The 23,914-nt window shown below is 43.0% G+C and overlaps 1 protein-coding gene across 1 annotated transcript in view; it reads right to left on the bottom strand.

Moving 5' to 3' along the window:
* LOC144678727 (E3 ubiquitin-protein ligase HECW1-like) overlaps positions 1–23,914 on the bottom strand; it is a 676,338-nt gene that overhangs the window by 41,072 nt on the left and 611,352 nt on the right. The window contains exons 23-25 of the mRNA XM_078538571.1: positions 15,159–15,257; positions 9,280–9,409; positions 6,011–6,157 (exon numbers count right to left, since the gene is read on the bottom strand). Coding sequence (XP_078394697.1) covers positions 6,011–6,157; positions 9,280–9,409; positions 15,159–15,257 — 376 coding nt within the window. The remainder of the gene's footprint in view (positions 1–6,010; positions 6,158–9,279; positions 9,410–15,158; positions 15,258–23,914) is intronic.

The raw sequence follows: 23,914 nt of genomic DNA, 5'->3' as shown, positions 1-23,914 counted from the left end.
CGCAGAGGTCGGCATCGATTTCAAGCGCGCCCTAGAAATAGCACTTGCCATGGAAAGTGCTGCGAGAGACACGCAAGCTTTATAACACATACAACATGGCGCTGTTCTTCATGTGGGGTGGGAACCTACCACCGGGCGTGGGGTGAAACCAGACACACAGCAGCAAAGTGACAGGCAATGTCTGCAGTTAGAAAAATGAAAGGCCTGGTAGGAACACTTCAGCAGTGACTCCAAGGTTTATTTCTTATAGATGTGGGGGTGACCATGGACCAGACACCTGCAGATTCAGGGAGGCAGAATGCCATTATTGCCATAAGAAAGGTCACGTAATAAAGCAATGCAGGGTGAAACCAAAACAGCTCATAAAGCAGCAAATCAATGTGATTGAGTTGAATAATACAACAGAACCTGAAACTGTCGATACCGACATCTATTCCCTGTATGTCACAGCTGTAAAAACTGAACCTATTACTGTCACGATCCAAGTTGATGGGAAGCCACTAATAATGGAGGTAGATACAGGAGCCTCATCCACAGTGGTGGGAAAGCACACATTTAAATACCTAAATGAAGGCACTTAGCCACTGAATCTGGAGTGGACGACCGCTCAATTGAAGAGATACACCGGAAAATCCATACAGGTAAAGGACATTGCCACAGTACCTGTGTCTTATGGGCAGCAGACCGCCCAGCTTCCAGTGATCATAGTGACAGGTGAAGGACCTAGTCTTCTGGTTACAAAAAATCAAGCTTGACTGGTCTGAAATATTTCACTTGAGAACAGGAGGAGTTCCTGAATTCTAAGGAAATATGACACTGTACTTCGTGACGAATTAGGGAAGCTAAAAGGCTTGCAAGCAAAATATATGTGGATTCTCAGGCAACAACCTGTTTCTTTAAGGCCAGACCTGTGCTTTATGCTTTAAAGGAGAAGGTGGATGCAGAACTGTGCCGGTTAGGAAAACTAGGCATTATCCAGCCAGTCCAATTTTCAGAATGGGTAGCGCCCATAGTCCCAGTGGTGAAGCCTGACCAAACCATGCACATTTGTGGGGACTATAAATTTACCGTGAACAAGCCAGCCAAACTAGACAAATGTCCTATCTCGAGGATAAATGAGTTATATGCAAAGCTAGCTGGAGGCAAATCCTATACAAAACTGGACATGAGCCATGCTTACCAACAATTAGAGCTGGATAGCACATCTAGAGGATATGTGACTATCAACACACACAAGGGTCTTTATCAGTATACCCACCTAGTCTTTGGAGTATTGTCTGCAAGTGTAATCTTCCAAAGGACAATGGAGGGTCCTTTGCAAGGACTTCCTCGAATAGTAGTATACCTAGATGATGTTTTGATCACAGGGTCAACTGAAACCAAACACTTGGCCAACCTGGAAGAGGTGCTAAGAAGATTCTTGGATGCTGACATATAATTAAAGAAAGAGAAATGTACATTCCAAGCACCAGAAGTTACTTACCTAGGTCACAGGGTGGACTCTATGAGTTTGCATCTGGTAGAAGAGAAAGTTAGGGCAATCAAAGATGCGCCCTCTGCGTCCAATGTAACCAAACTCAAGTCTTTCCTAGGTATGATCAACTATTATAGCCGCTTCTTGCCAAACTTATCAACAGTGTTAGCACCATTACACTTGTTGTTAAAAAAGAATCATTGTTGGTCGTGGAATTAACAACAGGAAGAAACCTTTGTAAAGGTTAAGAAGCTATTACATTAATCATGTTTATTGATACACTACAACCCATCGAGAGAATTGGTATTAACCTTATGGTATGGGAGCTGCGCTATCACACAGAATGGAAGGTGGATCAAAAAAGCCCATTGGCTATGCCTCGAGAACCCTCTCCACAGCTGAGAAGGGTTATTCCAAACTAGAAAAGGAAGGTTTATTGGTAGTATTTGGAGTGAAGAAATTCCACCAGTATCTACATGGATGACATTTCACCATCGTGTCAGACAATAAACCATTAATGGGTTTATTCAGTGAGGATAAGGCCATTCTGCCAATAGCATCAGTAAGAATGAGCTTTGATACAATCTGCGTATAAGTATACTTTTATGCACGGTCCTGGCTTGCATATTACAAATGCAGACACACTCAGTCATCTCCTGTTACCAGATAGCATTGTACATGCTCCAGTGCCACAAGAAGTTGTGCTTGTACTGAATTTCTTGGATTCTTCGCCTGTGTGTGCGAAGCAATTTAGAATTTGGATGAACAGAGATCCAATTTTGTTGAAAGTTAGAGACCTTGTTTTGCAAGGGTGGTCAAATTCACCTGTGTCTGAAGAGATGAGGCCATTCCATGCCCGAAAAACAGAGTTAACCTGTCAAGATGGAATCTTGTGGGGATCAAGAGTTGTTGTTCCTTCGCAAGGAAGAGAACCACACTAGACAGAACTTCACAGTCCACATCCAAGCATATCGAAGATGAAAATTCTTGCACGAAGCTATGTCTGGTGGCCAGATATTGACAGTGACATTGAAAGCATGGTCAAGTACTGTCTCCATTGTCCGCAACAACAGACGTTGCCTGTTTCAGCTCCACTGCATCTGTGGGAGTGGCCTGGTTGACCCTGGGTTAGACTACATATTGATTATGTAGGACCATTCTTAGGTATTATGTTGTAATTTATTGTAGATGTGCATTTTAAATGGACGATGTGAATGAAGTCAGATCACTGACATTGAGCACAACTATCGAAAAGCTGCATTGTTGTTTTTGTATACGTGGCTTACCAGAACTCTTTGTTTCTGATAATGGTACAGTCTTTACCTGTGCAGAGTTTCAGAGATTCATGAGTTTAAATGGAATGGATGGTATCCCTCATCAAATGGTTTAGCTGAGAGATTTGAGCAAACTTTCAAATCTGGAATGAAGAGATTATCAGAAGGTACTCTAGAAACACGACTTTCCCGCTTTCTTTCAGTCATCGTACGATGCCTCATTCAATTATAGGTTCGACGCCGTCTGAATTATTGATGAAATGCCACCTAAGTACAAGGTTAAGTCTGGTGTTTCCAAACTTAGAGGGGGAGGTAGAGAAGAATCAGAGTAATCAAAAATTGAATCACGATATTCATAGCAAAGCTCACAGATTCACTTTCGGAGACACAATTTTCGTGTGGAATTTTGGAAGTGGACCTTGTTGGGTTCCTGGAACAATTATCTCAGAAACTGGTCCTTTGTCTTTCCAGGTGGAAGTGGAAGACAGAATTGTTTGAAAACATGTGGACCATCTTCGGAATAGAGAGGCATTCCAGCAACCAGCTATTCTGCCTGTGATTAATGTCAAACCATTAATCCTTGAGGTGACAGATTGACCTAGAATAGACATGCCTGATGTCTCTGTAGAGTTGCCAAACCCTGAACTGCCATTTTCTAATGTTGTATCTGGTGCTGCAGTTCCTGATCATGTCGTTCCTGTCGAAGAACCTCAAGTGGTAGAGCTACTCTAACTGAATAAGGAAAGCATCTCAGAGACTTGATCTTGAATCACCTGAGTTGCATATATGTATATGTTGTTGGATATTCAAATATTCTCTGTAAATGGAAACTGTTAAAAAACTAAAGGGAGAGGAAATGTAGTAACTGAAGGTATAGCCTCTCCTATTGTCTATCAGGGGTCACATGATTGTTCTTGGAGGCTGCAACCAATGAGCCCTAAGCCTGGGTAATCCGGGGAGGGGCGAGGCTTCTTTATCAAGGAACTAGTTCAAGCATATAGCATCTGAAAAGCTCTCTGTAATAAAGTTTATCTGTTTCTTGTTGAAACTTGTCCAGTACATCAAGTCATTGCACTATGGATAGAATCGTCCCAGGTTTGCACTAAGTGTGGTAGCGGGTGGGTAAAAGCGTTCCAGTGATGCGTCGGCCGCTGGCTGTGATGGCGGGTTTTCACACCATATCGCCCCAATCTCGCCACATTATTTATGCATTCCCGGGAAACATGCTGTTTTAATGGCGGGCAGGCTCTCATGCTCCCGCCCACCATCACCTCGCTGCCTCATCACGCCGGGCGCCATATTTAAAGTCCAGCCGTGCGCACACATCTGTGTTTCCAGACCATGACTACTGCAGGGTAGATGTCCACGAATAAACGCCAGCAAGTCAACATTATTTTCTCTTGTGAAATCTATGCTGGCTTTCCTTAATTATGGCAAGTGCCTCTGCAATTTCCACTCTCACTTCCCTCAGTATCCTTAGATGCATTTCATCCAGTCATGGTGCCCTATCAACTGTAATTATAAAGAACCTATTCAATACCACCTCCTTTTCAATTTTAAACCCAACTAGTCTCCGAAATACCTCATCTTTTACAATGGCCTGGGTAGCATCTTCTTCCTTTGTAAAGATAGATACAAAGTATTTCTGCTTCTTCAGCTTTAGCAATGGTTTGGATGCTTTCTGAACCTTTCTAAAGACATTCAGACATTTGGCAGGCTTTTGATTTTTTTGAGAGCATTTCTTGTGTGGCTCAGCACTAGAATCAGTGTCATCATGGCACAGGAGGAGGACTATGCTGGCTACCTGTAGAGTAATCCAGTCAGTCCCATTCCCCTGCTCTATCCCAAAAGCCCTACAAGTTTATTTCCCTCAATTGCCCATCTGATGTCCTTTTAAATTCATTGATCATCTCAGCTTCCACCACCTTTGTAGGCAGTGACTTCCAGGTCATTAACACCCACTGCATAAAAAGTTCTTGCTCACATCCTCCTTGTTTCTCTTGCCCAAAACCTTAAGCCTACGCTGCTGGTCTTTGTATCATCAGCTAATGGGAACCGATTTTCTTTGTGTACCTTATCTAATCCTGCTGTAATCTTGTGAAACCGCTTTCAAATCTTCTCTCAACCTTTTCTTCAAGGATTAACTATATTAAAAACCGGTTATAAAAGTAGCAAATTATATCACACAACTCCTAGACTTGTCTGAGTGTTACATTTTAAAATATTTCATATTGTTACATATTGTGTAACATCATGCCAAAGAAACAACTAAGTGAATTTATAAGACTGATGCATCGTGTCAGAAATGTATTTGTGATTCATAACTTCCATGAGTCATAATTTTCATTAGATCACAATGCAATTGATTTCAGAGTTCTGAATGGGAATCACAGAATTATGAAACATTTTTGCTTAACATTGAAGTTTTTACTTTGATGTGGCTTTACAAATTACTTTTTTCTCTCTATTCCTACCATGAACTGTCTGAGAGGACTGCAGGTAACCTGCTACTGGTTCTGGATAACTGAATGACCACAGGTCCCAGGCCTGATTCTCAGTTTGTGCTGCATTACTTGATCACAATCAAGGCAGTAGTTGGCCTCAATGTCCCTGGATAAGGGCGGAAGAGTCAGGAAATAAACCAGGCTGGATTCCTGTACCTGGTCCCTATCCCGTGATACTTGCTGAGAAGTCTTTGTATGTAGACAGGATCTGACATGGTTGTGATGCTCACTGACAACAAGTAAACACTGTCCAAGATGACATATTAAAAACTTGGTTGAGGAACTGAAGGCCAGCCAGTGCCTATGGAACTGTACTACCAAGAATTAAATGCCTACAAAACAGCAGGAAATCAGGGTTGGGCATGGGTGTGTTGGAAAGGAAGGGTGTGTTGTAATGATGGTGGGCCAGTGTGGGCAGTGGCAGTTGGAGGTAGAAACTCAAATAAAGATTAGAATTTCCTCAATCATAGTGAGATTGAGGGAAGAATTTGTTCATGTATATATCATTGACGAACACCTGGTGAAATCAAGGTAAGTTGAGCTAGAAATAGTACTGCATGAATGCACTTCTCTTCCTATTTAAGCAGTCACTATTTCAATAAAACAACAAGCAGAATAGAGCAGGTCCCTAGAAATCTGAAATAAAGCCAGAAATTTCTAGAAACACTCAGCAGGTCATGTGGCTGCTGTTACATTTCTAATCTATGTAGCTTTTACATGCAGGTATTCAAATATTTAGTCTGGAGACTTCCATCTACCTCATAGAAACCTCGGACCAAGGCGTCAGTCTGCTGAACGACACCTCTTTCCACTCTCCACTTCACCATACGCTCAATGTATTCCTTTTTGTTTTTCTCTGATACTTGAATATTGGCCCCACCTGTCTTGAGTTCTCGCTCTGTGACCTATGAGAAGCAAAATTATTATTTGAAGAAAACAGTGCAATAAGGAAAAAAAATCAGGGTTGTTTGAATTTATGACAACAGAATCAAAAAACTTGATTCTGTATCACTAAGGGTTTCTCTGTGTTTCTAATAAATAGAGTTTTCTTATTTTGATAGTTTCTCAGGGGCTTCTTCTTTAACCATTGACATGGCAAAATGCATTACAGTAGTTGAGGGTGACAGCTCCACTTTAAGTCACCAGAAGGGGAGCAGTGGTAGGCAGAACTATCCTGGGGAGTGATTACAGTGGGCAGGTTTGCCACTGAACTAAGTAATGTTGCAGAAATGGAGTCAGATTGTACACATCAGCTGTTTCTCAGTGCTGGCACAGATTCGGTTGCATCAGTGAACTGCAAGACCATGCTACGTGCAACGGTGAGGGAACAAGAGTGAAATGAATGAAAAAGGAGACTATATAAATGAGAAAAAGATAAAATTATACAAAAGGGAGATCCTCCTGATCAGAAACTCTCCAATAGTACACCATTACTTATCTTATTGTCAGTGATTTGAAAAAAGAAACTAAAAAAAATCCTTAGAATTATTTCTATTGTTATTGAATTTCAACTGTGTGCAGTAGCACTTTAGAAAGACTTCCGCAAAACTTTTCAGACAACAAAGTTTTTGCGACACAACATTTGTGAGCATTTGTTACAAGCAACTGAACACAAGAATTAACAGTCTAGATTTTCCATTTCTGCAGGGATTCCACTCACCACAAAAATGCTGCTCTATCAGCCTAAGGGTCAGTTGAACATTGGCCACCTAGGCCACCTAGCCTCAACCAGGGAATCCCTTCAAAAGCTGGGGTCAGATAGAGGCAAGCAACCTCTGTGGTGCCCGTGAAAAATGCAATTTAAAAAAAACTTTTCAATTTAGTTTTTTCACCTGTGCATCCATTGCCATAAGAGGATTACACTGGTCCTAACATGTTGATAAAAAGATTGTAGGTCTTTTCCCACCTACTTGGGAATGCCACAGCATTTCTTCTCTAGTCCCCAAAATGAGCCCACTCTGCACCCAATCTATCAATGTCAAATTACTCTCAAATTTCCTGCAAGTTTCATCAAATATGTACAAAAGTAAAATGGGCGGAAATCAGTGTAAACAACAGGAGCTCAAGTGGCAAACTCACACCATTAGCTTTCATACGTAAAGAAAAAATTAAAGTTTCAACTCATTTAACCATCATCAATGCACATGAGGGATATTTGGGGGACTTCTTACTTACTAACAAGCTGGGTGCAGGGATTAAGGGATTGGAGGTTGGATGTTGGGTGGGGGGGTGGTTTCAGTAGCCTGTGGGAAACTCGGAAGCCTGGGACTGGAGTTTCAACTTCACTGAGTGTTTCTCCTGTCATTGATAGGTCCCTGTCTTGGACTCACCTTAGCTTCCTGTTGTGCAGAGAATGTGGTCCGATCACTGCCCCTGACTGGGGTGCTCGGGTGAATCTGACCCTGAAGGGGCCATCCAATCACTGATCCTGGGGGTAGGGGACTTCATTCCCAGTGGGGGTCTGATATTTGACCCCAGCAGTAGGTGGGGTTCAATCCAAGACTTGGCAGGAAGGTGAGGATGGGGTTGATGCCTGATGTAGTGATAGGGTGGGGGTGGGATTCATGGTAGGGGATGTATGGGGGCCTGGGAAAAAGCATTGCTGCTTCCCTGGCCCACAAGCTGTGCTGTGAACGGCATTGCCTTCTCCCTGAGTCTTTGTTCGCCTTGCTGTAGGTGCCAAGTTTCCTGAGGCCCAGGAAACCCAACCAGAACCAGCTGAGCCTGCAAAGCAGCTTACATGTGAGGTTCCCAGCTCATTGCTGTGCTTAAAATACCAGCCTGTCTCCTGAGAGCGGGTTGACTGCCCGCCTCTTGTTCCATCTCAATAAAACTCGCATGTTAGTGGATTGGAGCCACTTCATGGACTAATTTCATTTTTCACCTAGTTAACACCTCATCCTCTCCATCCTGCACCCAATTCCACCTAATCGCCAATGTCAATATTTCCCTCATCATGTTTAAGAAGCTGCAATCGGGGAAGCTTTTCAATTTTGAATGTGACTCATAGTGATTCCATAAAAATACATCTAAGTAAACAGAAAATATAGCACAGATCTCGGGGAGAATGATGACTGTATTTCCTCTTGTGTCTGGAAACCTGTTCAGAGTTTGAAAAGAGTCTCTGGGAATGTGCAATTGTAAAACAACTCGTTCATAAAACTGTAACTTGAGGTTGGGACTATTAACATGAGTGAACATAAACATGAGATCAATGTTCCTTCCACTTTTTCTTTGCTGCGTGCGGCCTGTTTGTTGCACTGCACGGGCCATTTAAGACTGACATGCAGCCGTACATAAATGCTTCTGAAAAAAGGGGACGTTGCTTGTGTGAAACCTGTCTGCTTCCCCACCCACTGTACATTCCAGACAGCTACGCAGTTTTGAGAGAACATTGATGGAGATGCGGTCAGGTGGTGTGATTGAGAGATGATGCTTAAAAAATCGAGGAGATTTGGGCACATTGTCCATAATGTATGCAACTCGCGTATGCCCAAGATTACACATTGTTTAGTTTGTGTATTTGATTTGCACCCAGGTTGCACATATCTCTGGCCTAAATGTTTGGGTCTGACTGGCAACCTTTGAATCCAGCATTAAAGCAATGCAATTGGACAGAGTATGCTGGATTTCCCTCATTTGCATGTCATCCCATTCTACCGGTAAAGAAATTCAACTTGCACTGGATTTGATCACAAAATGGGCACTGCAACCCAAATGCGGGTCCAAAAACGCTGGGTCCAAGGTTGAATTTCAAATGAGCCTCCAGCTTTATTTGTAGTACACAGTGAGCTGAGGGTGTCAATCAAGCATCCCACTGCAGTTCATCAGTGCCTGATCAATTCTGGCCATTCCCAACTTCGAGCTGGCCTGCTGTTAGATTATTGCTGGGGAGGGAGGCAAGGCAGTATCGGGGGTGGTGGTGGGCTCAGGTCAGCAGTAACTGTCTCACTTTTAGTTCTTCAATACTAATCTTTGTGTTTTGCCAGCTAAGTTTGTTGCTACTTTAGGGGCAAACCACACAAACCTGCCCAAACACCTCCTCATTAACTGTAAAGGTGAGGTCGAGAATATCAGTGATGTCATTGTCCTTCATCCATTGTAAACTCTGGTGGAATTCTTCATCGAGGTATTCCAGGTCACTCAGGTCACATGGTCTGAAAGGAAATAGCAAATAATTTGAAATTAGCGAGCAGTGGGTTAACCCTCAACGGTTTGTGGTTAAATTTTAATCACTGTTTTAGAAACATTGGAAAGTTCAAGACAAGGTGCAGTACAATTGGTTGCCCCCTGAAGCTAGCTAATGCTTCTCTCAATTGTCTACCTACTCAAATATCTGTCCAAATCTCTCTTAAACTTTTCCACACTATCCTGCCTCAACTGCCTCCCTGGGCAGCCTACTTCAGTCACCTCCCGCTGTGTAAAGTTGTTAAATCTAAACTGACTATGCATTTTCTGACTTTGAAGCTTGAGTCAGTGTCCACTGGTTCTTGAGTTAGTAGAAATTTCGAACATATCATCAGGATTCAGTTGATTTATTGCCTTTAGTGTCTTGAATACTTAAGTATTCACAAGCCTTATCATCTTCATAATAAACAGCTCTAAGCTTTTCAGCCTCTCCTAAAAGCTCGAGTGCCTTAAGCTTAGGCATCAGTTTGGTTGTCCTTTTTCATAATTCCTCCAAGTTTCAATTCTCTTGCTGTACAGTGCCCAGAAATGTACACAGTACCCAAGGCTCAGCTATACCAGTACCTTGTAAGACTTATTAGCACTTACGGAGATTTATGTTCTACCCCTCTAGCTGTATATCCCCAGGCCCAGACAGTTTTATTTATCGCAATTGCACATTGAACTATGGGGAGCCATGCCTCTGCTTGTACTGACTGGTGGTGGTGCCTGCAACTGCCTGATCAGAATGGCTACCCTCTACCAACACAAGCTTGGACATTAGCCACTCATTAGCCCATCTTCCAAACCTATCCAGATCTTTGTACTTGGCTTGTCCTTCCTTAAAGTTTGAATACCTCCAACCCCTCTCCCCGCATATTTTATGTCATTGACAAACTTAGATAACTTTATTTCAGTCTCCAGCTCCAGATCATTTCTATACAATGTGAACAGCCATGGTTTCTGTGGTATAGCATCCCTCTTGTGTCCTTTGCCATGTCAGTGCTGCTCCATTTGCAATAACTGGTTAGTCTGGTTTAGCCAATTTTCAATTCACTTCAGAAGCTTGCCTTCTATTTATGTCTTTCTATGTTGTGAACTAACTAGGTGTGTAGTACGATATCAAAATACTTACTAAAATCTAAATCTATTACATCCACCAGTTTTCCATTGTCACCAAGCTTGTCACTTCCTTAATGAACCCCTTACCACAAGGGAACAGCTGACCCAGTAATAATGGGCTGGATGATATTGTTCTTGTCCTATAAACATTTACAGTTCACCCATGCCATTTGAGCATAAAATGACGCTCGATGACGTCGGGCGAGCATCCCGATGTCATCGTGCACTCGCGTGACATTTCGGTCGGCGGGCACACATGGGAGCCGGCAGCGTGCCTGCCGACAATTAAAAGGCCTATTAAGACCATTAAAAATGTAATTACAGTTGGCGGGCAGGCGAAAGGCAAGCGGCCTTTGTATTTTTTAGGAAACCTTATCCACCGGTGGGGGTAGGTTTCCAACAGCTATTAAAAATAAAAACTTTAACTTATCATTAGTAATATGTGACAGAGTAACATGAGGGGGCATGTTTTTTAACACCTTAAAATTCTTTATTATTAAAAATATCTTCAGCTCCCTGAGGCAGCTCTGTGCCTCCGGGAGCTTTCCAAGCAGGCACCCGCGCACCCGCGCGAGCTTGTGCTCTCGCCCTCCACACCCCGGACTCTCATGGTCTTGTCCATGAACACGTAAAATAATTTTTGCTATCCATCTCTTGATATCACTGTCACCCTTTGGATCTTTCAGTAGTCATGAATCCTGGTATTTCTTGATCTTTGAGTATCATTGTATAATGGCAAAGAGTTGGGTGGTGGAGGTAACCATAGGAGGTGTGGGGGTAGTTGGGGGGTTTGGGGAGGACGGTAGCTGGGAGTTTGGGGGGAGTCAGATGGTTAGGGGGCTAGTTGGACGGGGTCCAGTGGAGGGCCAGGGTGAACAGTCAGTAGCACAGTAACCCAGGAGTAGAAGTAATTCATAATTCTAATTCTAACTAAATAGAACTACCAACCTTCCTTAACACCACATTATGTTTAATAACCCAGGTATTTAGTTAACAAAGACAGCAATGTTTTGTATTTTAGAGATTTTTAAAGACATTTTTTCCACTAAGGTTATGTACTGATTTTTCCTAAATGGCTCAGTCCATTCAACCTGAAGGCACCTAAACCACATAGATCTGGAATATACAGAATTAATCCTCATTATGTGCTGAGTTAGTTGATCTCAATAGAGATAACAGTAGCAACACTACAATTGGCACAATTGTCAGTAGATTGCGGGGAGGGAAATTACCATGGTTTGTATATTGAATGCTCTCTTGCTGGGAATGAGAGCAGAGCAAGTGAGAGTAGAATTAGGCTTGGGTGTGACAGTCAGCACAGGTAAAAATTCTGCAGCACTCACTGGCATAGTGTACTGTAATGGCGATGTGAATGAGATACAAGTAGGTGACTGGTGAAATGTGATTTGTTCTATCTGACTCTCCCACCTTTTACAGCAGCATAAAACAATTACATTTCTACCACTCTTCAGTTCCGAAGAAGAGTCATTTTGGACTTGAAACGTTAATTCTGTTTTTCTTTCCATGGATGCTGCCAGACCTACTGAGTTTTTTCCAGCACTTTCTGTTTTTATTACTGGAGAAACTGGGGTTGGTCTTCTTAGAAAAAAGAAGGTTCAGGAGAGATTTGTAGAAGTGCTCAAAATCATGAGGGATCCAAATGGAGTAGCTAGAGAGAAACTGTTTCCATTGGCAGCAGGGTTGAGAACCAGAGGACACAGATTTGATGTGACTGGCAAAAGAACCAGACGACGTGAGGAAAAACTTTTCTTACGCAGCAAGTGTTTAGGATCTGGAATGCTCTGCCTGAGAGTGTGCTGGAGGCACATTCAATCATTGCTTTCAAAAGGGAATTGGTTAAGCACCTGAAGAGAAAATATTTACAGGGAAGGGTTGCAGGAGTGGGACTAGCTAAATTGCTTTTGCAGTTTGCCAGCACAGACACAGCAGATGAAATGACCTCTTTCTGTGTTGCAACCATAGCTCAATAAGCCTTAAGGTTCATTCAAAAAGGTCATTAGTGAAAAACATACTTATCAATAGATTAACTTTCCACTGCTGCCAAATTAATGCACAATATTGAAGAAAATTGGTGTTTTTAGGATCTTAGCATTGAATAGCCTTAAGAAAATAGATTCCTGTAATATTAGGTAGAAACATCTTTATAATAAACAGAATTTGAAATTAAATGGTTCACTTCCATCCCAAGGTGCTTTAGCCTTAAATGCTAAACAATTAACGAAAAGGTTTTGTGAAAACTGTAGAATCCTTAAAGGAATCCTCCCAGAGATAGATCCTTTAGTGGCTTTAGTTAATTTTCCTGAAGTGTCTCATAGTCTGAAATATATATTTTTTAAGAAAACCATTAAATTATACTGGACTCGAAAGGGGAGAAGGGGAGGCTATATTTAGACTGCCAGTGATGTTTATGCCATTCTGCTGTTGTGTGGTAGAAACAAATGTTACAATGGTATTTTGAAAATATTTTTGAAGATCTTTCTTTAAAAGATACTTTGTAATAGGAATATCCCAGGGTTAAATATACAAATTGAACTAATTATTCAAGGGTTGATCCAATTAACTAAAGTCATGCTAAATTTTCTGAACTTTGAAATGACACATTCCATCAGTACTCTTAAGTGTCATTCAAACAGGCTATACTGTCACATAAGGACCCAAGCTAATAATGCTCACGCCTTCCTTCAATATCCGAAAGAATGACTCAGAACTTCCGATCCCTGGTGGAGTCGTACCCCGGAGGTACCCCAGAACATGCGTTGGGGAGGACACCCCCAGAAGTGCCCATGCAAAGACTGCACAGCAATTGCTTGGGAAGCTCAAACTTCTGATGGACATTTACCCTGCAATGGAAACCATCCAAAACTCCAATTGAAATCAGAGACTTCAGGTGGTTCTGACTCTCTTAGCAGAATAGTTACCCAGGAAAAGTTAAAAGGATTAAAACCACTTCTAATTGTGGGTTACTATACTACTGACCAGTCACCCTGACCCTCCACTGGACCCCGTCTTACTACCCCACCCCAACCATCCGACTTCCCCTAAAGCCCCAACTACTCTCCTCCCACCCCCAACTACCCCCACATCTCCTGTGGTTACCCCCACCACCCAACCACCCTCCTGACTGCCCCCAGCCCCCCAACTAGTCCCCTAACACCTCACTTAGCCCTCCAAAACCTCGACTAACCCCCCCCAACTCTCCGCCCAACCCTGTCTAAGCTCCCACTCCTCGACCAACCCCAACTACCCTCCTGACCCCCTAACCACCCTACCCACCCCCAGACTACCGCCCTTACCCCCAACCACCCTCCCCACCCCCAAACTATCTTCCTGACCACCCGACCACCCCCAGGTTATCCTCCTGACCACTCGACAACCCTCCCCACACCCCCACTACCTCCCTGACTGCCCCTCCCCCCCCACAACCACCAACCCCACCCCCAGTTTACATTTCTGACCCCCCAACCACCCTCCCCACCCCCAGGCTACCCCCTTGTTCCCCCAACTATCCTCCCAACACCCTGACCACACCCACCCCTCGACCACCCCCAACCACCTGACTACCACCCCCCCCCACTCCCCTGACCATCCCCCTGACTCATCCTACTGCTCACCCCCTCATCTTTCCAACCCATCTAATCCACTTACCTTATACACCTCCCTTCTCCCTGGCCTCTCCAAGTGGCATTTATACACAGGGACCTTTAAACCTACTGCTTTATTGCAGCTAGCACCATAGAAGGGGGCATGGCTTCACTTCCCCTGATGCTACTGCCCTGCACTGGAAGGTCTCAGGAACGAGGTATGCTGCATATTTCTCAGCAGGCCTGGGAAAATGTCTGGGCAAGGAATGTGCAGCTTCCGGGTAAGTAAAAAGGAACGGAATGACAATCTGATGGTGATTGCCACTCATTGGAGTTCTGGCCCAATCTGCACCATAATAGAATAAATGCTGAAAATATTACAGATAAGCTCAGTATTTACTGCTTTTTTAACACCATCAATTATATGCCTATAATTACAGTCATTGTTATACTTGCAGTCATTGTGAACAAATTGAAGAAAGATAAATAGAAATTTTGCAGCTGAAATTTCAATGCACTTACTCTACCAGAGGATGTGTGGTGATGTAGGCTGTAAATTCATTAATTCCTGAATGTCCCACATGATGGGGGCATGGACAATGGCATAGTTGGTATGGGCTGCTGGCATTTGCAAGGGCACGTCAGTGCAATCTCTGAGTTATGTCCTACTTGAAGAACCTCATAGTGGTTCTCCTTGTATAAAACTGAATAGCAGGGCAGACTGACAGCTGGAAGGATTGCAATGTTAGCTGTAGACTGCATGCTGTGGGATCACAAAAATGGTACAATATCTTTGATCTGGTTAGCCTCAGGAAATGGAAATTTTATGATTTTAAAAGTCATAAAGACTCATTCTTGAAAAAGGCATGTTTATTAAAGAGCTATAATTTTCATATGACTATAATGTCACCAAAGAACTTTGCTTTGAAGTATATTCCGATATTTATTCTGAAGCACTGCAATGGAACATAAATCTGTCAGTGGTGTCAGCAGTTTGGAAGGATTGTACACTTACAGCCTTAGCAGTGCCTTATAGAAGGGCCTGGTGAAGAAGGCATCTAACAGGTACTGGTGAATCAGAGCAAGGCCCAGGATACGACCACTGAACCTGAACCTGAAAGGAAAAGAATATTTAAAGTGAGAATTGAAATGGGTTTCATAAGTAACCTGTTTAAGTGACATTTGTTAAAGATAGATCAGCCACTTCTGCCATTCACAATTTGCCAAACTCATCTGAATTAAAAAGCTACCTCTATTATCGATGATGTATCAAGTTGGCACTTCAAACATGTTGAAGTGACATGACATAGGATTGTTTGCATTCAAAAATGGTATCAAGGGATTGCACAGAACAGAGGCCCACCATTTCTTGCAGAAAGTGAGGAGGTAAATCAGAGGAGCTTCTCACTCGAGTTATTCTTGGGACTGAACAAAGAATGGCATTTGGGGTGACCTGAAAATTGGTTTGCTTTTCATCCTCCTGACCTGAAGTTGGCTGGTGCGTGACATGTAGATAAAAGACAACAATAACATGCATCCATTTAGCACCTATAGAGTAATAAAATGACCCAAGTTGCATCATGGGAATATTATCGAACACGAGCCATGTAAAGAAGTACTGGGACAGGGAACCAAAAACTTGGTAAAACAAGGAGGTTTATCACCTCTCTCCACTCCTTCACTATTGCTAAATTAGCATCTGCTAATTTGACGTCCAGGATGAACAGAAATTTTCTCCAGTCAGATATTGGGAAGAACGAAGCAATTGTCCCCATTCAAACTCTGTGCCTTAGCCACTGACTGCATCCCTCTGCATAGTAAATGAGACTGACCAGACTGTTCACAACTTAAGACCATCTATTTCCACCTCCATAACATCACTCACTGTCCCTGTCTCAGCTCATGTGCAGCAAATATACTCATTCATGTCTATATTACCTTTAGACTCAAACTATTGCAATGCATTCCTGGCTGGCCAACCAGTTCTACTCTCCATAAGCTAGAGATCATCCAAAGCTTTATTGCTTATGTCCTAAGTCACACCAAGTCCTGTTAGCCAATCATCCCTGTGCTCACTGACCTGCATTGGCTCCCAGTCAAGCAAGGCACTGATTTAAAAATTTTCCTCATTGTTTTCAAATCCCTCCGTGGCCTCACCCCTCCCTATCTGTGTAACCTTCTCCAGCCCCACAATCCACCGAGTTAGATGTGCCCATCTGATTGCAGCCTCTTGAGCACCCCTGATTTTAATTGCTCCACCATCGATGGCCAAGCATTCAGCTGCCTAGGCCCCAAGCTCTGAAATTCCTTCCTTAATCTCTCTGACTCTTTATCTCTCTTTCTCCCTTTAAGATGTTCCTTAACACCTACCTCTGACCAAGCTTTTGGCCATCTGCCCCAATATCACCTTATGAGGCTTGGTGTCTAACTTTGCTTTATAACACTCCTGCGAAGCGCCTTGGACTGTTTTATTACGTTAAAAGAGCTATACAAATGTAAGTTTTCTTTTTGCTGATGGAGAATCATACAGGAGAAGAAAGAGAGCTAGAGAGAAGCTTAGGGAAGGCAGTCAGGCTTTCAGGCCCAGGCAGTTGAAGGCATGGTTATTAATGGTGGACCAATTGAAACTGGGGATGCGCAAGATGCCAGAACTGAGCAGAGATCTTGGGAGAGTTGTAGGACTGGAAGAGGTTACAGAGAAATTGAGGGGTGAGGTCGCAAAGAGATTTGAAAATAACAATGGGAATTTAAAAATCCAGATGGTACTGAATGAGGAGCCAATGTAAGTCAGCAAGCACAGGGGTGATGTGTGAATGGGGGTCATTGCAAGTTAGGATACATGCCTGAGAGTTTATGGAGGATGGAAAATGGGATGCCACCCAAGGGGGTATTGGAATCGTCAAGTCTAGAGGTAAGAAAGGCGCGAAAGTGGCATGGATGAGCCGAGGCAGGATGGAGACAGGCGATGTTACATCGATGCAAGTAGGTGATCTCGGTGATTGGGTATTTATGTGTTTGGAAGTTCACCTCCGGGTCAAATAGGACTCCCTAATGCTTTCTTTTAAAATGTAATGAAGGCAGATGAAAGCACAGCAGTGATCCCACTACTTTGCCTTATTTCTGACATATATGAGCTCAATAATCTGTTTCTATGTCAGATAGAACTAATGCAATTTACCACTGCATCAGTTACTGGAACTTGCCAGGTGGTGGGACAGAGGTTGACAGAGCTAGCTGATTTGAATACTGGGTTACTTAAAAGGAAAATCCATCTGCTGGCTTTGATGAATATTCTGGCAAGTGTGTTAAGACTAGTATCCTCATAAAATTAGGAAAATGCTTCAGCAAATTTTATCCTTAGTGTTTGTATCCTGTAGGATAAGGGTTAAAGCTCCAATGAATGAATTCCGTGTGCTAAAAACATACACAATTTAATATTAAAAAAATGAAACTTGTCCATAAGAAAGGCTCTCCAACCAAAATATAAGAAAATAAATGGAACATATATTGGAGTAAATGATTCATGAAAAAGTACACAACTCTTGTCTGGATAAGTTCAGAAAAAATAGCATTGAACTCAATGAAAACAGGAGTCACCAAAATAAACATGTGTTGTACAAAACCTACCAGCTTGTGTAAATGGTAAACGCTGATACAGACTCATTGAGCCAAATGGTTTGTTTCCACATTGCAACTTCTGTGCATTTCTATGAGTTATGCAAATCTGTTTAAACAGTAACTAATCTAATAATACCATCTATATCATTGAGCTGGCAAGTGGCATGGCTACACATATTAACTAGTCAATTTACACCTTGCTGGTAATGGGGCAGTGTTATCACATGTGGCTCACTGCAATATCCTGTGTAGTGTTTTAGTAAGGACAGTGTTATAGCATGGATAAACTGAACTTCCACAGTTTGTAATTCATCTGTATGACTCAGAGCTGCAGAATAGGATGTCCTCTAGTGACATTTATGAGAACAAAATCTGTGAAAACATAAATAATTAATTTTTTGAACTAGTTACAATGTTAGAAAACACAAAAGCATCATTATAGAATGTGAAGCTGTAATGACAAAATTGCAGCATGCACTTGGATTGCCATTTCTGGTGTTTGTTCACAACAGTGGAATGAACTACAACTGATCCTATAAAATTGAAAGCAAGTTATTGGTAAACTTAATACTTAACACTCCACATGTAAAAATCCACTCAATAAAATAGTCAATAATAACTTTTACCCGATTGAACAAAAAGGGAAGCCACATCATCAGTACAAGCCCTGAGACTAGAACTTTTAACAGGTAATGTTACAATTTTGAGCTCCTGGAATGGCCCATTAGGAGCACCTACTGGGAATTTGGGTGTCATTTTAATCAATGGAAAGCGGCAGGGAGCTTGTAGCCAAATTCCTAAAATGTTCTCCAAGTGGGCAAAGTTTTACAACAGCAGTGGAAATCAGTAAATTATCCCTTCAATATTTTAAAGGTTAGGGTAAACTATTCCTACTGTTTGTAGTATCTTTGGGTATATGGCTGGTGATTGTGGAGCCTAGATACATGAAACTATCAACAACTTCAGTATCACATTGTCAGTGCTGATAGATGGCAGTATGGCAACATCCTGGACCATGGCATGAGAGAGTATATCCATTTACACATCCATTTATGGAAGGGCATTGGAAGTGGTGAGCAGAAACGAAAAGCTCAGCTGGCTGAGAAGAGATCCAAAGAAAACAGAGGCCAGCGAATCGTACACTTTCTCAGTCCACTGTCCTTCCGTGCAGGAAATGCAGCAGAGACTGCCATGCCAGAGTGGGCCTCCTAAACCACACTAGGTAACACTTAACACAGAGTTGACCGCCACGTCACAAACTATTGTCTTACAAGACATAAGGCTGCCACCGTTAGTAGTAATTTAAAGGAAAGGTGCTTTCCCTGATATTTGTAATGAGAAATCATCATTTATTTGACTGTGCAAAACTTCCCACCATAAACCATACTGTACCCCATAACAGTTCAGATTCCAACATCATTATTAAGATTGGCTACCAGGATTCTTGTTCATTGATCTATAGGCCAGGATTTTTAGGATGGTGGGGTTCCCCTTCCCGCCATCTGAAAAGTTTGTGGAGAACGCCTCCTTGCCGATACTGCCTGCCCCGCAGCGATTTAACGCTCCAACAAGTGTTAATTTGCTGGAGAAGGGACTGAGGTGGGAGGAAGTCCTAGGCCTTGCTCGCCCAAGTGTAAAATTACCCTGATGGGGTGATGGGGTGACAATACCTGGAATTCGAGAAATTTTATGCTCACTTCCTGCCATATAATCAATGCTGCAGGATTTTTAGAATCTAAAGTCACTATTTAAATTGTTCAAATGTGTGCTCTTATTCATATGCAGAAAGGTATGCCTCTGACTCAATTTTTATTGCATGGTAAGGGTGGATTACTCCACTAATTTCACAACATTTTTTGTTCATGTGAGTGTTGCTGGCTAGGCCAGCCAGCATTTATTGCCTAATTGTTCAGAGAGGCATTTAAGAGTCAACAACATTGCTGGAGTCACATGTAGGACAGACCCAGGATGGCAGATTAGGTATCCTTCCCTAACCAGGTGGGTTTTAAACTTTGAATTCCAGATTTTTATTGAATTCCATGGTGGGATTTGAACCTGTCCCCAGAGCATTACCCTGTGTCGCTGGAATACCAGTCAAGTGACAATACCACTATGCCACCACCTCGCTGTCTATGAAATGGTCTTAAAGCTACTTCCCCAAAAATCTGGGCAAATGTATTTTCCCATATTTGTATTATTCTGACCTCCTGTGATCCCTTTTCACAAACACAGTATTACACAGTTTCACCAATGTTTGCAAGGAATGCAAAATGTTGGAGGAAATACAATTGGATTCATTAACCTGCCCTTTCTGCAATGGCAGTGTATTATTCATCATCATTCTAAGTTCCCTCCCCCTGAATTATGTGATCACAGATGTACCTATAGGAAAGGGAGCAAAGACATTTTTGGTGCTGTGACTAATTGATAGTACACAATGATTCCAACACTACATACTAATCTTTTAATTATCCTTTCTTGAGGCACGGCAGAACGTGGGAAAGACAGTGGACCGGTTTTGTATATGACATCAATAGTTCGCAATGAAGTATGAGTTTTAGGATGTGGATCATGAGGTCTAAGTGCAAAGTTTCTGAGATTGTACACCAAAGAAGCTTCATCAACAGAAATCAGAGGAAAGAAAGCAGATTTTCCAAAGTTCCACCAGTGGTGCAGAGCTTCAGAGGCAGTGAGAAGGCATTAAGATACCTGCCACAGCTGTGTGTGTCTGATCCACAGCACACTTATTTCTTGAGAAGGAGAAGGAGATGGAGATAATGCAGCAGAGGAGGAAGGGGTATGAATCTATGATTTTAAGATGTGAGTGAAAGTATTGGATCGCTTAGAAAAAAACACCATGATAAAGTGTGAGTTAAAAAACAAGGAAAATGGTTATAATGCACATATTGCAATGTCCAAAGTTTGGGAAATTATTTGGGAGAACTAGAAGCAATCATTTTACAGGAAGGTATAGGGCGGAATCGTCCGGTCCTGTTGGTGGCAGGCGTCATGGCGGGCGTGAGTGGACAATATGGTGAGAAGGCCAAAAATTGGTTTTATGCCGTTGTGAAACCAATTTGCAATCATCCACTCACCAGTCAATGGCGGGCTGTGCTTCCTGCCCACCGCACATTGGGAACCTAATTCCAATACTTCAGCATCTCATTATAAGTCTTTCTTGCCAGAGTCACCCCCACGCTGGATCATCCGGGCACATCACGCCGATGTGTTTCACAACTGTGCATAAGTGACGTGCAGCTGGCGAGCTGCACTTCACTTGGGACTTCAAGGTTTGTTTGCCTACCTTGCTTCATGCAGCACTTCCAGTCATCAGCGCCAGACTTCGCAGGCAGCACCACATCACTTTTAGGGGGGTTCACGGGCAGGTCTTTACCTACCAGACCTGCCATAAGGTGGGGGTGACTTTTCAATGGCTGCAGGGCTAGGGCTTGCTTGGGGAAGGGGGAGAAGTGGCCTCAGGCAAGGTGAGGGTTATACTGGGGAAGGGAGGTACCCCAGGGTGTGTATGGGGGCATATGTTGACCTGTGCAAGTGGCCTCAAGATGGTGAGGGCTAAGGAGGCAGTCTCCAGAGGAGATGAGGCCAGAAAGAAATGTGAGGGTGTGTGTGAGTGAGTGGTGATATCACATGAGCTGGCAGTGAGTGAGATGCAAGTGAATATGTGATGGGCTTGGGAGTGAGTGAGTGAGTTGAGATTGATGAGATGGTTGATTTACCCTGGTGGCATGGATGAGATCATTCATCTGTTTTCTGCACTGGATGGCTGACCTCTTGTGTGCAGCGTTGGCACTGACCATCTCTGCCTCACCTTTCTAGCTGGAGTAGTGAGACTGAGGTGCCTCCTGCGGCCAGAGCTGGGGTAGAGGACATCGTGGCGGGCCTCCACAGTGTCCAGAAGGTGTTCTAGGGATGCGTCACTGAATCAAGGAGCTGCACTCGTCTTGGTCTTTGGGGCTATGTCTTCACTGGAGCAGTCCTGGGCTACAAGAATTGAGAAGTATGCACGCGGCTGCAGTTTAAGTATGGCACCTGGCATGAGGCAGTGGTGAGGTAATGGCCTAGTGAGCAAATTGGAGGCTGCCCATCAGCAATCCAGCGTGTTTCCTGTGCCCACATAACTTATGGGACGATATGGCGCGAAAACCCGCAATTGCGGCCGGCGGGTAAAATGTCTTATTTTACGCCCGTTACTACACTTAGTGAAAATCTGGAATGATTCCACCCGTAGACTTAACAGCTTTTAACAGAAACCTGTTCCAAAGTGGATCACAATAGCAATTAACCATACTGATATATAATAGGGGGGAGAAATTAATTTGCATAAGGGATGTTATGCAGACTACGTTGATACCATTGGGAAGGCAGTGCTGCAGTGTGGTGCTCTGTGTGGTGCTTTTCAATGATGTTAGTGTGCTGCCTGCCCCCAGGAAATTAGTGTAAGTCACTGCCAGCATCCCGGTGGTCTGCTCCACCAAGTTGCGAGCTGCTGCATGAGCCTCATTATAGCGTCGCTCTGCTGCAGTCTGAGGCCGCCGCACGGGTGTCTTCAGCCACGGCCTCTGGGGGTAGCCCTTGTCCCCCCTTGTCCCCAAGGAGCCATCCCTGTAGCTTCTGTGGGCCCTGGAAGACTGCAGGGATCTGCGAGCAACTCAGGATGTAGGTGTCGTGCACAGTCCCGTTAGATGTGAATAAATTTCTCTGGCATAATCTTAAGGAAGGCTCGAATGCATGAATGGAGGTGAAGTGGTGATGTTGGTAAAAGAGAGAATACATGCTGTAGAGAGGGTTAATGTAGAAAAGGGGTCAATGTAGTTAAAGCTCGTAGATAAAATAGGGCTTGTTAGATCAGTATGGGTGTATTATAGACCACCAAATTGTGGGAAGGAAATGGAACAGGAATCTGCAGTCTGATTAGAGAGATGAGTAGGAATTACAAAATTATTGCTCTTGGAGATTTTAATTATTCACTTATCCATTGAGACAGGGAGGGAATGAATGGGGGAAAGAGAATGGAAATTTAAAGTGCGGGGAGGGGTACGTAAAATATGACGGGTGTGTAGCCCATCGCCTTCCTGCCCACTCCTGATCCTTTCCCCATAATATGGGGGATAGTTAAGGTGCACATTAGCATGTCTGCCCTTAGGCCTGTTGAGGGCCTTAAGTGGCCAATTATTGCTGACTTAAGGCCCTCAATCTGCCCCCACTGCCCTAATACCCTGGACAGTGGCAGGCAGGTGAGAGTTGGGGCTCATCATTTGGGACTGTGCCTGTACATATCGGGGGCACCCCCCCATCAAGATGTTATCCCCCCACACTATTTTTCCTCCCTGTCTGGCCTCCAAATCCTATGCTCCACCCCACTCAACCCTCCCTAGTGTGCTTGATCTCTTCCCACCCTAAAAGCCTGGGACTTACCTGGGTCAAGACGCCATCGGTGATCTGTACCTCACTGCCTGTAAAATCCATCCCATAATGTGTACAGGATACCTTCCTCAAGAAGTATGTTAGTTAGCCTATAAAGGTGGAGTCATTGCTAGATCTGGCTATGAGTAATTTAATAGATTTGTTAGATAAGATATATGTGGGTGAGCATCTTGGCAGCAGTAACCACAATATGATAAACTTTAGAAAGAGAATAGGCAGTACAGAAACCAGGACACAAAACTGAAATAGCACTGATTTTAGAAAGATGACGTGGGAGCTATGGTGTGGTTGAGGGAGAAATTAGCCCACAGGACTGTAGAACAACAGTGGTATGTTTTGTACAAAAGTAATTGCTAATCTACAGCAAAAGTACATTCCACTAGAAAAGAAAGAAACTAATAGTTTAAGAGCTATTAATAGCTAACAAGAGAAGTTAAGGATTCTATTAGATTAAATGAAGAAGCATATAATGTTGCCCAAAAAAGTAGTAAACCTGAGGATTGGGAGCATTTTAAAATTCAGCAAAGGAAAACCAAGAAACTGATAAAGGAAGAGAAAATAGAATATGAAGGTAAACTAGCAAGGAACTTAAAAACAGACTGTAAGAGCTTCTGTAGGTATGTAAAAAGGAAAAGGTTAGTAAAAACAAATATAGGCCCATTACAGGCAGAGAATGGAGAATTTATAATGGATAGTAAGGAAATGGCG

Source organism: Cetorhinus maximus, chromosome 3 (genome assembly GCF_964194155.1).
Source record: "Cetorhinus maximus chromosome 3, sCetMax3.hap1.1, whole genome shotgun sequence".
NCBI lineage: Eukaryota > Metazoa > Chordata > Chondrichthyes > Lamniformes > Cetorhinidae > Cetorhinus > Cetorhinus maximus.
Note: the sequence above shows the minus strand (reverse complement) of the source record. Positions and strands in the feature narration are given on the sequence as shown.